Source organism: Ruditapes philippinarum, unplaced genomic scaffold (genome assembly GCF_026571515.1).
Source record: "Ruditapes philippinarum isolate M1 unplaced genomic scaffold, ASM2657151v2 ctg3795_1_1_1_1, whole genome shotgun sequence".
In the NCBI taxonomy this organism is placed as follows: domain Eukaryota; kingdom Metazoa; phylum Mollusca; class Bivalvia; order Venerida; family Veneridae; genus Ruditapes; species Ruditapes philippinarum.
The window spans coordinates 46,461-62,150 of NW_026856850.1; the positions used below are offsets into that span (position 1 = coordinate 46,461).

The following is a 15,690-nucleotide window of genomic DNA, read 5'->3' on the forward strand; positions in this document are numbered from 1 at the left end:
TAGTTATACTTGAGTAAATAGCTATACTGAGCGGTTATGCATGTAACTGTTTTAATTCATGATTTTTTTATTTCTGTTTAGATACTTGGCATACAACCAGTAATAACAAACTAGTCTTTTGTCGCATAAGTTTAATCCCGTCAGTGACAAGTCATTCTATCATTCAGCAATAATCTTTATGATCAGTGTTCATAACTGATTGGTTAAGGGACGGACTCGAGGGTGTGTCTATCAGTGTCTTCCGCAATCGAACTTAAATAAATTATGTAAAATCTGTCATCATTATCATGCAAACGAAACTGTTAATCAGTGCCAAAAGTATTCTTTACAGCAAGTGAATTAACGTAAATAGCGAAAAAAGAAAACAAGTAGTAGTTCAAAGTATTGTTTTTCATGTTCCTGTTTTCAAACTAAGTTAAATAAATTGTTTTACTTGGCTTTAAAATCAAACCAACAGACAATAAAATTAACGTTATCTAACATGATAGGCATTATATTAAGGCTAAGGTGAAATTTGTTATGTAATTTATAGTCCATGTGTTGGCTTTAATTAGAGCTTTATAATCAATGATTAAGATTACTATATACTATACATGTATTTGTTGAAATTTAATGTGAGCAGGAACAACGCTGCAATTATCTTATTTTACCATAAAATTGATGCTGGTTTTTTTTTCGTAAAACTCATTTTTTGGAAAGTTATTAGGTAGTTTTACAAATTCTAGTTCAAAATAGATATTAACGTTTCCAAATAATCAGCGTTATATTGGGTCAAATGATGTTACTTGAAAACAACTAAATTGCCGATTTATATTATTAAATCATTAATTATTATTAATTGATAATGGGAAGGCAATTTATCTTTATTATCTATTTGTTTTCGTAACTTAAAGGAATAGAAAGAAAATACGAACTGTTTTCTTAGTCATTGTAAAATAAAACATCAGTAATAACATGAAAATCTGAACCATCTTTACATGGCCTTAAAAGGTCATGATTTGTTGATAACTTTTTGATAAAGTATGTAAACAAGTTGGCTAGTTAACAACGGCTTGATAAAGATGCAACTTAGAGAGCACATTCACAAAGCGAAAGCATTTTTAAATGCTTAGTGAATTTGCATCAAAGGTATGTCGTTTTTTTTATATTATTATATATACAAAAACTTGTGTAATAGAAGTATATGTTACATGCTAACATTTGTCTAATTTAAAAGTACGTAAAGTTTATTATCATTTTGCTTTTTTCCGAGTAGAAAAACTAAAACTTTCATGTCACCTTTTAGGGAATCATATTTTACAAGTTTGACAATTTAAAGACAATAAGCTCTCCTCTGTATTTGATTGATTTCCACCATACATTGCCATATTATATTTCATTTCAATACGCCTAAAAAGATCAGATTTGAAAGGTTAACTTTGCTCTTTTAAGGTCAAATACCTTTATTTAAAAAACTAAAATCTAGAAACTGTTGAACTACATTTGAACAACATTTGCACTACCTAGGTCTAATTCATTTATTAGAATTAATGTGACACGCTTATTAACAATTTTGGAAATCAAACCATTGGAAACAATACATAGGACGCATATGAACGTATCAATCTATTGTATCGTTTATCAATCTAAACCTTTCATGATCGACTGTTAATGAAATTTTGATATATTTCTGTTGTAATCGACTTATTGTATATCCATTTTAAATGTAGTTCCCCTGTGACCAATAGTTTGTTAATTTGATTATGTAGTACTTTATTAAAATTCCAGACCAAAAATGTTTCTAAAATGTATCGTCTTCAAAATTATACTTTAAGACGTTAGCAAGCATTCTTGTTAACATCTTTTTAAGTATAAAGACATGCATTATTTTAATATCTTATATGTAAAATCTACATTTCAGTCGAGGATCCCAACGTAAATAAAGTTCATAATGTCTACAAATGTAAGTTATTTAAAAATCGTAGCTCGGTATAGGAAGGACGTTGCACATTTCATTCGTCTTTCATAAGGTCTGTCTGAATCAATACCTCGGGTTTTTCAGTAAACTTATTGTCTAAGTACTTCACCCCTTTAGATAAGTAATGCTTAGCCTACTGCAGCCAAACGTGATTGCAATCAGCGTACAACATCAGCTTTCATCCATGCAGTCTGACATCATATAATGCATTATAAAATGGCTTGATGAGACAGATCATCGCCAGGAGCCAAGATAAATGAGGTTAAACATTTACGCTTCATTTACATCCTAAAATAGCCATCTGGCCTCAAAATAAGTATAGAGCTTTATCCGTCCAAGCACATTGTTTTTGTGTTTAATTTAGATATAAAGTATTGTATAAAGGTCATTGGCAATACAGATATAATAATGTGAAAAGGTAGTGTTATTTGTCACATCATCAATTAATGAAATATAGTTCTGTTCAATTTCTCTAATTTTGTTACATATTTAGGATGATGACATGGACTATTTTTTTTAAAGAAGCAAAATCTACGTCGCCTTTAACTGTTATTCCATTCCGCATTCATATATAGTCCGGTTATAGTGAACAAATATATGTTATCGATTTCACTAGAGTCAGTGTACCCGAAGTCGTACACTTTTTTAAGTAAAAATAAAAAAATTATCTTATAGTTAAAAATTCTTCTTATAATAGATATTATTTTGAAAATTACATCCTTTGCCCATAAAAACTGATTTTCGAAACATTTCTATCTTAAGTAGGTCATACTTCTAGGCGCACTTGATTTTAAGCAACAGGAATGGGCCAAATATGATAAATAGTGGACTCGGTTCCGCACACAAGGCCATTTTTATACTGAAAGGTTATTTTACATCTTAAACATGTTTATAAATTATTTAACATCTGTAAGTCCAGATAAGTTATACTTCTTTGCAAATTTTCAGGACTTCAAATAAATTTAGTGCACATTCTTACTACAGTATACAAACATTTATTTCCAAGCATAGTAGCACACAGAAAACATGTAACAGCAATTGAAATATACTTTTTACCACTTGTAGGTAGTAAAGACAGACATAAAACATTATTATTGAAGGTGTTTTCATCTGTTTAGTTATGATTTGTTCGATTAAGAGTTTGGTATCATTTTAATCAAAAGAATCAAGGTGAAATGACTTGACATTTGGTAGTTGGGAGAGGTTATTTCATGTGCATATATTTCATAACTAACAGCAAATTTGCCATAACAAAATCATACATTTCTTTTCAAATATATATTTTATAATGATCTTAACATTAAAATAGAAATTAGCATGATTGAATTGCCGAATAAGTTGTTTTTATGTGTGAACTACACAGCCATGTACATGTATTTACATTTTCGTCTGCACTGTCTAGGGAGAGGCTGGGTGCAAGATTCCAGATTATGTCATATCCTGTTGAAAACATGCCAGTTCAGTGAAACACAAATAAAAATTAAATAAATTCATTTGATTTTTTTTTAAGAAAAAATGAAAAATGGGAAGGTGTGCGGGACCCGGTCCTGTGCGGAACTGGGTACACTGACTCTAGTAGTTTATGAGAATATAATCATCTGATATATTACATCAAAACACTGAAAGGCATGAAATAATAATGCATACCAATTCAACTTATAATTAAAATACCTTCCTTAATATTGCCTGCATTTGAGCCATGTTCACATAATCAGTATGCTTAACATTAAAAGCATGGCAACACCAAACTTTGATAAAAAAACATAATTCTGGATAAAAATATTCACTGAATCAAGACGTATCTCAAAAGTAAAAAATAAAATGCTGTCATTACTTGTGCTGGAACAGTAGCTGACGAATTGCTTTTTGTAATCCAGCGGTCTTGTGATGGGAATTTCCTTCGTGACAATTGATCTTGATCAAAAATCATGTGAAATAAGTTGTTGGTCATTTGCGGAGAAATTGGTTATTATTTGTCAGTTATCGATGAAACTTAAAGCAAAACAATAAAAAAATTACGCAAAAAAATGTTATTCTGTTGTATCATAGTTTGACATTTTTTGTGAATTACAAGCATTAAGCAGACTTAAAAAATAGAAAATATAACCTTGCCAAATAAACTACAAAGTTAAGGCATTTGAGAGGTTGACCACCTTTTTCAAATAATATAGATAGAAACCACTTTCATTTTGAGTTTTAAAAAAATCGCTCGTTAAATCCTTTTAGCCATTCTTAATACAAAAGCAATAGATTAAATCCAGACCCTAGTTATTCTTTAAGAATACGATTAAGATCCCAAAATTGTCAAACGGCAAACCCGGTATCTAAGGTGTATTGTATATGCATGTGACCAGTCGCAACAAACCAAGAATCTGTGTCCGTACTTATTACTTTATCAGTCAGTATCGAGAAGTTGCAATAACACCGAAGGTCGAAAATCGAAATTAAATTTATGTGAATTTCGAGCTTATTTCAACTTTGAGCTAGCTTGAAGATCAAAGTTAAAAGTAAACCAAAGTTGGATTTCGGCTCGAATTTTGGCTTAAGCTACGTTTGAATTTCGACCTTTGAGCTAGCTAGACATTTATCTCAAGCTAGAAATCCGGCTTTTGCAAAGTTTGAATTCCGATCTTTGAACTAGCTGTGAATACAACATTGGCTCTAAATTTGGCTTTTGCAAATTTTTGAACTCGATATCCATGTCGAATTATGGCATATGCAACTTTTGAGTTTCGATATTCAATCTAGCTCAAAATTCAACGCCAGCTCGAAATTCGGCTTTTGCAAATTTTTTAAATTCGATCTTCGATCTAGCTCAAAAACAACATTGGCTCGAAATTTGGCTTAATTTATCTCGAAATTCTATTCGAGCTCGAAATTGGCTTTTGCAACTTTTGGATTTTGATATTCGAGCTTTCTCAAAATTCAAAGTCAGCGCGAATTTCGGCTTTTGAAAAATTTGAATTTCGATTATCGAGCTAGCTTGAAATTCAATTCAAAATCGAAATTTGGTTATTGCACATTTTGAATTTTGTTCTTCGGACTAGCTCAAAATCGACTCCAGTTTGTAATATTCTAAGTTTGATTTTAGAACTTCGAGCAAGCTTGAAATTCAACTCCAGCTCAAAATTCGTCCTTTTCAAATTTTGAAATTCGATCTTCGAGCTAGCTTAAAAATACAACCCTGCTCGAAATTAATTCAGCTTTGGTTTACTTTAAATCTCGATTTTGTACCTATATGTTTAGATGTACCTCGAAATTCACTTTAAACGTAATTTCGATCTCCAGTGACAGTGCTTAAAGTAAACACGGGAAAGTTTTCTCGCAATGTCAATTTACTTTGTTTTCAATTTCAGTCATCAAAAATTAACAACTATAATATTTAAACTTATTTGTATATAAAAACTAAATTATATTTGATAAGATAAATTCGAATATGATGATTAAACCTCCTACTTAAATAAACTTAATCAAGGTAAAGCCGGATACAATTGAAGAGTCACCGCGGTGCAGAGTTGGATTATTAATACATTTATCTTGTTTTCAAAGTGTCAAGACTTTGTCCTACAGATTAAACATGTGTAGGAGCACATTTATCACGTAACGTACATGTCACACCGCTTATAAACACAATCTTATATTTGTTATGAAGCTGCTATCGTGTTAAAGTTTTTAAAATGGAATTATATGACAATTTCTTATGTAAAAGAATCACATTAAAGTGCATTTTCAACACAGTGCCACTTGAGTACATGCATTTGCATTTATAATATGTTCAGAGGTCCATTTAAAATATTTATGATCGTCATAACTGATTCTAGAAGGATCACTGTAATAACTATGGAAAGACATAAGAAATTCATAAGGATTTCGGACTCAAAATGATGCCTCTTCATTACGGTCAGTCTGACTGCCTGTTTTATCCATAACCAAATTTACATATACTCGTAGTTGGGATTGAAACAATTACTTTTCTTCGATGCTTATACTTAAATATTTTAGCTCAACAAAAAAAGTTGTAGCAAAATGGGTTTTTCCGTCTGTTTAAATTTTTTGTGGTATTTTCGTACTTTTTTTAACCGTTGGAAAGAAATTGTTTGAAACTTTAAGAAGAAATGTTAACTATAATGAGACAAGTTTGAGGTATTTGGGTTCATATATTTTGAAGTGGATACATATTGAATAAACAAGAGTGGCTAGAATGAAAACTAAGTTTGCTATGGTTTCGTGTCGCCTATAATTGTCTTTGTCCCGGTTTAAGTTCTCGTCGAACGCTTGTTGTTTATGGGTGGTTTTTTTATCGATTATTTCTTTATCATTTCTTTAATTCAATACACATTTTTGTGCTTTTGCATTTTCTGATAAGCTCTGTAACATTTGAACCGCTTGAGTGGTAATAAATAGACTTGCCCACATTTTCGTTACATTGTGAAGCACGTGTTTCTATTTTTCGTCCGACAGGAAACTAAAATACAGCAGATTTTACCAAAATAGTTATTTTTTGTTTAATACAAATGTTTGTAGATGGAAGTTACACTTATCTTAACTTATCTTGGCAAAAATCATGGATTTTAAAACTGGTTAGTTAATGTGTTAAGTATGAAGCAACCAGCACGATATATCAAACCTTACGGATAAATGATTCAATTACAATATGTCATTTAAGATATTCGTAAGACAGGATGTTATCGCTAATTTCGCACATAAAACAGAAATATTTATTTTAAGGATATCGATTGTGTACAACAGAAGGATGTTCAGATAGTAACGGAACATAAAAGAAAATCTTGGTGCGAAATGGCTTTGGGTAAGTACATTTACATACAGATTATTTTACAGATATACAATGTAAGAAGTTGAATTAATTCTAACTTAACTTTTGCATGAATGCAGACTTTTATTTATAACAAAACAATACTCAATTTATATATTATTCGGCATGTGTTTTCGAATTTCGAGTATCATCAATTAGCATTGATTTGTTGATATTTTTGATATAAAGAATATTTATTAATTTCATTAAAGATTACTTAATATCCTAATCAATTGGTGAAGTTCGGTAATATTAGATATTTTAATTTCAAATTATGTGAATGTAAGATTGTTGGCATTGCATATGAAAAATACAACTGTAATCATGCTCAAAATACTTTTAAATTAGTTCCAATTTGCTTTCTATAATTTTCAAATAATTAAAGCGTCACTTCCATATAAGAGAGCTTGACGGATAGTTTGAATATACAATATATTTTAAATCGAATGATGCAAAAGAATAATTATAACATATTCATTAGATATTTAAGTACTTAATATTTCAATAAATAATCCTTATTTAATGGAAAGTGAAACTGTCTTACTGGTAAATATATCTATAAAACGAATTGAATTTCAGAATTTGAACAAACATTAAAACAAAACGAAAAGATGTTATTTCAATTTTTCAGGGTGGGTGCAATGTTTTTCATCTCCAAAGTTCTTTGTTTTTATACCTTATGAAACACCTATTGTTCAAGCTATCAAGGATGAGTTCCGGAACCACTTTAATTGTGAGTTCGTCAAGGAGGAGGATCTCTCTGTTATCAAGCGACCCCTGATCGCTATTTGCCTTGTATCTTCAAGACTTGAATCGGATCTGGAATATGTCCTGAAAAAACTTCAAAGTAGGGTAACTTATGTGTCGTTTAACCTTTTTTTACCTGTTCATATTTAATATCAGTGATAGTGTGAGGAAATCATACTAACCAACAATAATTTCTGATGCATTTCAGTTTTTTTATTGAAATTAATAAATATGAAAAACAAGATCAACATGGAAAGGTGGCGTTCAATGAACGCAACAAGTTTACTTCCTAGAATATTAGTTTTGATACCTTATCAGAGATTATAAAAATTATTAAAATTTATTTTATTGTTTGATATGTCTCTTATTGGAATACAGCTTGGGTTTTATATTTAAAGGCACATTATGCTTCAGAAATCCGTACTTTTATAATCTTTAAGAAAAATCAAACATGTGTAAAAATGTTTAGATAATAAACTAAGAAGCATATACAATATCTCATAACTGAAGAAATAGCGCTTAACATGTAGTTATGTGCCGTTAAGGTAACAAAATGTAAATAAAGCAGCATTTTGACTTCCATACAAAATACTATTTCACTTTAATTTATTTTATTGATAGCCAACATTACAAAATCGACAAAAGATTATGTGTAAGGCAAATGACATTTTATGAAAACAGTAACAAGATACAAAATAAACAGTTGTTAAGAAATGATAATGATAACAATTCTGGGGCATAAATGAGCCTTCAAACAATCCTTTTTTCTACTGTAATTTTCTGCATTTACATTTCAGGTCAACATGAGTTTGCAGTTGTTGTAATGAATTTATTAACAGAGGATGCACTGCCGCGGTCGTCAGTCAAATCAAGAGTTGATCTAGACTTTGCTGATAAATATGAACACATTACATTTATTGATGCAGCTTTTACAAACCAAGATCTTATGTATTTTTGCAAAATGAACACCCAGGCAAAGCAAGAAATATCTTCTTATATAACAAATCAAAGTCGTAAAATATAATTTCATATTTATTCATTATTATATTAAATCAGATTTGATTTGTCCTGATGTTAGATCTAAAAACATCATATTATAATGTTCAAATTTTTCAGACAGACATGTACATTTTATCAAGAAGCAACATAAAATGAGAATTTCACAGAAAAACCCATAATTTGCTGATAGCCGTAAACTATCTTTGTTGCTCGTCATATGCACAATTTTTTTAAAAGCAGTGTTCTTAAAACGCGCGTTTCGAAAATACTTAAAAAAATGATGTATAAGCCTTAATTGTGAAATGAATTTTGTCACACAAAGGTGCAGAAGTTCGGCATTTTATACTAAAATTCATAAAAATGAGGCAACTCTTCCAAGGAGATATTTTTTAAATATTATCATCTCATACATTCTTAAATACTAGTATTATATACATTAGCATACCACAAGCAAAATCTTTACGCCAAATTGAAAAAAGAGACGAATAAAAGGTGCGAAGGTGTTTAAGAATTGTTTGGTTAAGTCATCGTGCACCTTTATTTGATATACATATTTATTCTATGATTTTGAGTGGATAACTGATATATCCGTGAAAATTATCAAAACATTATGTCATATTTTTCTATGAAGACACTACTTTTTAAAAAGTATTCCCACGTGGAACCTCAATTGTATTTTTGCTTTCCATTCCGACATTGTCTGGGCTGTTTAAAACAAATAAAAGCTGAAATTAATAAAGAATTAAATTTCAAACGTACATGTAATAAAAAAATATATTCAGTTCATTCAGTTTACTAATCACCAAATATCGTCTCTAATTTTTCTTTTCCATTTGATAACAGTCTGAAAAATGTACTTTCTTCCTCATGCAAAACTGCTCTTGATGACATTTTGGCATATTAAAGTATCCTACGAGCTATAACTGTAATGCAATGACAGTCACAAGACAGAATAATAAGTAAACAAACCTAGCGTTGTAAGGAAGCCTTTCAAAAATGTTCTGTTTTCCAAATACTCGTAGTGGTTTAAGAACGTCTGTCAACAATATTGTATTGTCTGTTACAATCCTAAAATAAGTTTTCTTTCTTATGAATGTATGAAAGAATCAACAAATCCAAATAAAATTCTAATGAATCAAACACATTTTATTTTTTTCCCTCCCGTGAACTACACGAGTTTAAAATGGCGGTCGCTTACATTTCAAAGGACAGTTTAATACCAAATTCCGCGAAATATAACAGTAATAAGCTTGGCATGGTGTATTTTTTATTTTTTTCTAGAATTGTTTTAATTATGTAAACAAGTGATCATTCATTTTTGGTGTAAAATTATCATCATTTAACGTATATTTTTCTTACTTATTTTCCTGCTCAAGATTTCATAGTTTCACGAGAAATACGTTTAACATTGAAGGCTACCAGCGGGGAATTTATATTCAAATAGATATCGAGGACATTTCAGTTTAACTTATATTGAAGCATAAGATAAAATGTTTGTTTTTATGTAACATGCTACGCCACTCATGGGAATATTGTTTTTAAGCTCACTCAATGAAATAACATTTAATCTTACAAAGAAACAAACAAATATCCTCTATGTCATACAAAGTTGCTGAAAGATTATCAACATGCACGATTAAGATAATTCTTTAATTTGTGTAATCAATTAAGATTTATATATAAATAAGATCATTTAAGAGCGAATCCTTGACGAAAAAAATCTTAAAATCTACGGAATAGGGATCACGTCTCCGTTGGTTGTTCGTCTGTCTGTCACAAATCTTGTCAGGACTTCACCTGAGAAACTTCTGGTACATTTTCATAAAACTTTACAAAATGGATAACTACCAAGTGTTGTTGTCATATGTTTGGAATTTTCTGGTTCAATGTTTTTTGTCAGGGTCATGGCCCTTTAATAATTTTTAATTTTAAAGTATGTCCGTTGTTTCCTGCTGATAACACTAAAGCAATTTAATGAAACTTTACAACATTGATGGGTAAGTCAAGTATTTGCGCAATTTACACGGGTTTACCGCTGGTATGAATTGTGGCCGAGTTATAGCCCTTGAATAACAAAATGTGTTAATAAAGTTTGTATGGACTACTCCCATTATACCACTTGTACAATTTCTGCAATTAAACTTAAAAGGATTGACTGGTAGTTCAAGTTCTTGCGCATACATCACAGGCTTCCTGCTTGAATAGATTTTGGCCATTAATAGCCCTTGTATAAAAAAGATGGGATTGTTGTTTTTATATTTGGTTGCCAGGTACACAGAAGCATGTTTGTCCGTCATAAAACTTGCCCGAACTACTCCTATTGGTGCAATTGTTACCAAATTGTACATATCTTCGGCATTTTTTGGTTCAATATTTTTGCAGAGGTATGGCCCTTTAATAATTTTTGTCGGGACAACTTCTGTTGTACCATTTATGCAATTTCAATAAATTTTGCATGATTGAAAGGTTCCTCAAGTACTTGTTAGGACACATTACACGGGTTTTCCGTATGAATGATTTTTAGCGGAGTTATGACCCTGGAATAAAGAAGTACTTGGACCTGTTAATGATTTCTGTGTTACAAGCTACACAGATACATTCTACAAAGAAGACAAAACCTAAAACAATCGCTTTGATTGTGGACTGTCCGTTTGTACGTCCGTCTGTCTATCCATCTGTAACCTTGCCCGGACAATACTTCACAAACAACTGGAGTAATTTAATCCATACTTTACATGAATCAGGAATGATCAGTACCAAGTTTAGTTGTGATTGTCGTCGGCATTTTGGTGTTCAATGAGTTTTGTTATAGTTATGACCTTTGAATAAATTTTACTTTTTAAAGTTATTTTTCCGGACTTGTGAATTTCAAACGGGTTTTACGTTGAATGATTTTGGCTGCATTATGACCCTTGGATAAAAAACGTGTTTTTGCACGTTAATGATTTTGTACCTCCAGCTACACAGTACATGCAAGATGCAATTGACAATAATTAGGCGACACATGTTGGCACTGATTGCTCTTGTTAAATATAGCCAGGGAATTAAAAAGAATAAAAAATACTTTTATATAAATCATATGCCAGTATTTAAGAATTTTGCAACCAAATGAAATTTGGTAAATTCAAGAGTAACAGTTGAAAGTAAAAATCATTTTTGAAGATATTTCTCGTCTTAAAATATGATATTTGCTCCTCTACCAAAACTTTTCAAATATTGCCTGTTGTGTTAAATTTGCATAGGCCCGAATGGTCATAGGTTTTTCTTTACATGTACAAAAAACAACAGAACAATGAGTCTCTGGATTGCCGATCCAGTGTGCTAGCTCCACCACAGCGGCCTATTCGTTTTCTACGTACTTATTAACCATTTTTGACCTATGTTTTTTTTTTTTTAATTTATTGTGACTTCATCACTTTTATCCCATTGCAACAGGCTATTTGCAATAACTGTATCCGCCGTTGGCACAATCACAGTTGACCTAAAATAAATATCTGAAGGCGAAAACATTTCATATGGAAGAAAGACACCCATGAGCGGTAAATTATACAGAGAGAAATTACACAAAAGATCGACACGCCAAAGCTTGAACTATTACCACGGTCTATGGATTGCCGGTCCAGTATGCTAACCACTACATCAATGGCAGTAAAATTTACATAGGACATAGGACTGCGAACGATTCCGCATTGCAATGTTCCTTGCTTTTGATACTTATTTTATAAATTAAATCAATGTTTTTATTAAATTTTTATAATTCCACATCATGAAATGTATAAAATAATGCATGAAAAGTGAAACTAGATAAACTTTACACATGTATGAATGCCAATGCGTTATGTTTTATTATGTTATTTTTTTATGTGAATACGTGATGTTAAGTTTATTTTGTAGAAATATAATTCAAACTTTCGCGACAAACCTCGTATGAACTTAGTTTATAATTTAATAAATTTACTTTCATAAAACATAGCAGTATCAGTTTCAGCTCACGTAGATGTTTCACAACAAAAATACAGTATGTTGAAAGAATGTAGGATATCTCAAAAAACTATTATCAATATAACTATGTTGATTATTATTAAAACGAGTTTCCCTTTCAGGACGATAAATTCATAATTCTTGTAAAAGAAATGGGTCATATAAAGCAAGAGCATTTAGTCGAAATTTACTCATTAGTTTTAAAAGTATCATTCAATTGTTCTAAGCAAATATGACATTATGGGCTGGCTGTATTTGATAAAAATAGTAAACAGATTAAATGATTACGTAATAGTTACATAATGTAAAGAATAAATTGAATTCATTATGTTATTGCCAGAAAGTGTGACTTTGATACTAATTGCCAATTAATTCAACGTGACCATATCATTTGGTATTGATTCTATGTCTAATGACCGTAGCATCAAATGGTTGAAATTTTGTTAGTGAAGAAGTCCTTACCTTACACGTAAAAACTATATAAAACTGCTGCTCTTATGTTGATATACAGTTGACTCTCGGTAACTCGAAATCCAAGGGACTAGGTATTTTACTTCGAGAGAAACGGAATTCGAGTAACGTGGAACTACCGCCATTACGTTGACTTCGTACATGTACATGTATATACATGTACCTGATTGAATGTGCAAAGAAGTAGGTTTCTTATTGTTGTTAGCGGCAATGCTGCAATATTTAACCATTGAAATGACGGTAAATCACTTTAAACTACAAATTATAAATGAACAAAAATATATCATTCAAAATTTAATACACGTATATTAATAGTGAAACATAAACACACAATTATATTTGATTTAATTGATCATCGGACGAAAACGAAATTAGCAACTATCGTGAACCGGAAGTACAAATTAATGTATGCAATATGACGGAACATTAATTATACAAATATCATTTACGTTGATAATACACATCAATACCTAGGCTGTTATTTGACTAGGCTGTTATTTGACTAACACCCGTCAGACTGGCACGAGTCAACTTTTTTAAAGAAATGTAATTAAATTTTAATTTAGTTATCTAACTGTTAAAACCAATTAAGTGGTGAAACGGATTAAAGACACTTTTACGATGTGTTAATAATACATGATGACCGGCAATTAAAAATTACTATAAAACGTGTAAATCACGAGTGACAACATCTCACCTTGATGTCGCCGACCTTTGATCAGTCGGCTGTTTTCACACTTCGACTAATTGAGATGAAAATATGTTACAAACAAACTCTTTTCGACCAAACAGGAGTCTCAGTCAAAATTTGACCTAAGCGGAGTTAAAGTACAAAGATAAAGAAGAAAATTTGACAGGACTTTAGAAATTTTTTGACTAACGCAGAATTTTGAATAAAGCGATTATTGAGAGTCAACTGAAATCTAAAATATACAAGTCATTCAATATCAGCATTTCTTGAAACATTTAGACAGCAGGCTAACGCCAAATGAACTTGACACTCATTATAACATTCAAAAGTTCCATCGCCAGCATGCTCGTAAACAAATTTGACACTTGTTTGAAGACGCAAATCTTGAACTGAAAAAAAAAACCATCTTTAACAAGTTTTGTTTCGATAGTGAAGCATAACATGTACATTTTGTAAACATGATAAAATATTTTCATGATGTATAATTCCACTAGCACTTTATGTTAAAGACAATCTGTAAAAGTGCTGACAGTATCGAGGAAGAAGCGTTATCATTTCCATTAACCTTGAGATTGTCAAGTTCTAAGTGGTTTACTCACTTGAGATAAAACTGTGTTGCCATTGATGTTAACATTAAATGCGTACGAAAAAGGTCTAACTCTAACTTACTTAATGCTTCAACACTATTTCTTACACAGTAATGATATTAATTTAAGCGACTGTTTGTGACAGGTTACATTTTGATTGCATTATAAAGTTATTCAATCTCCTTAAAGGAATAGGAATGGATGGATTGATGTCTGTCTAATATAAATATTCATCATTTAAAAAGAGGAACCATGACAGTTTTCCTATTGACATCAACCCTATAAGAGAGAAATTCGTGTTTTAAGACACTATTTTTTACTTGAGAAATAAGTTAATGGGCGCCGCCATTTTGGCGTTCTGTCATTCTCGCGAGACAGACGAGACCGAGATTGTGACGTGTAATACCCACTTCCGGTATAGGTGTACACGCTGGTACAACTGAAATATATTTTGATGAAGACTTTATAATTTTATTGCGTACATTATATATTATTTATGAAAACATCATATGGAACTGAATTGCTTTAATTAATTAATTGAAGACGACGCGACATTAATTATTATTTCTCCGATATTCAAGCTTGCTGATGATCCCACCACATGATTTAAGCAATGACTGCTTAATTTTCAAAGATAAACCATAAATTTAATTTGGGTACTATGAGAAACTTCTTCAAATTGACGATATATCCTTTTATTTTGTACTTAATTTTCGCTAGGCAAGCCTGTCCAAATAGGGGTACATCGCCGGTCATGTATCTTTTTTTCAGGTAAAATATCAACTAAATCCAATATATATCTACTTTACCAAATTCCTTTCCCCGACAGATACGCATTTCTACTACCGTAAATTTAATCCAATAAAACAAAAAAAATCATAAATCTACTTAATATTTAAAAATGATTATTGTAACTGAAAAAAATGTGTTGCTATTTTATGACGTGCTTGTAATTTACTACAGTATAATTTGACAGGTGTGGAACCTATTCCCCTAAGGTCATTCAAGTTCACTGATGAAGCGTAAAAAATAGATGTCTATTTCGTCATTAGAATATTTGACAAGGGTGATTAACCAATCAGGGCAACAATTGTGCATGATCAAAAAGGTCTGTCGGCACAGAGGCATACAAGGAGCAATAAAAATCGTCAGTACACAGTGTGACAGGAGCATTTGGTGCAAATTAGGAACAATTAAAATGGACAATGCGCAGTATTAGACATAAAAGTAGTAAAAACCAGCAATTGTGTGAATAAATTATGCAAATTAGACTTTTAGCAGCCAATAAAAATGATTTGCCTGCAGTTTAATATTAGGCTACGATTACGATGCGCAGCATCATACGTTGACAGACATGTTAACAATTTACTTTTCAAAAAGAGTTGCTTATATTTTTGAAATGTGTACATCAATTATAACATATGTTCACACCTTTAAATTTGAA

At 30.9% G+C, this 15,690-nt stretch overlaps 1 protein-coding gene across 2 annotated transcripts; it reads left to right on the top strand.

Annotated features, from left to right (window-relative positions):
* Positions 1-1,010: 1,010 nt before the first annotated feature.
* LOC132747905 (uncharacterized) lies at positions 1,011-9,302 on the top strand. Of its 2 annotated transcripts, XM_060737435.1 has the most exons (5): positions 1,012-1,128; positions 1,901-1,942; positions 6,686-6,764; positions 7,402-7,617; positions 8,315-9,302. In XM_060737435.1, the coding sequence occupies exons 2-5, from the start codon at positions 1,931-1,933 to the stop codon at positions 8,539-8,541; spliced, it is 534 nt and encodes a 177-aa protein (XP_060593418.1). In that variant the 5' UTR covers positions 1,012-1,128; positions 1,901-1,930; the 3' UTR covers positions 8,542-9,302. The 2 variants fall into 2 exon arrangements, with proteins under 2 accessions (XP_060593417.1, XP_060593418.1); XM_060737434.1 differs by lacking the exon at positions 1,901-1,942 and having other exon boundaries at positions 1,011-1,128.
* Positions 9,303-15,690: the final 6,388 nt, after the last annotated feature.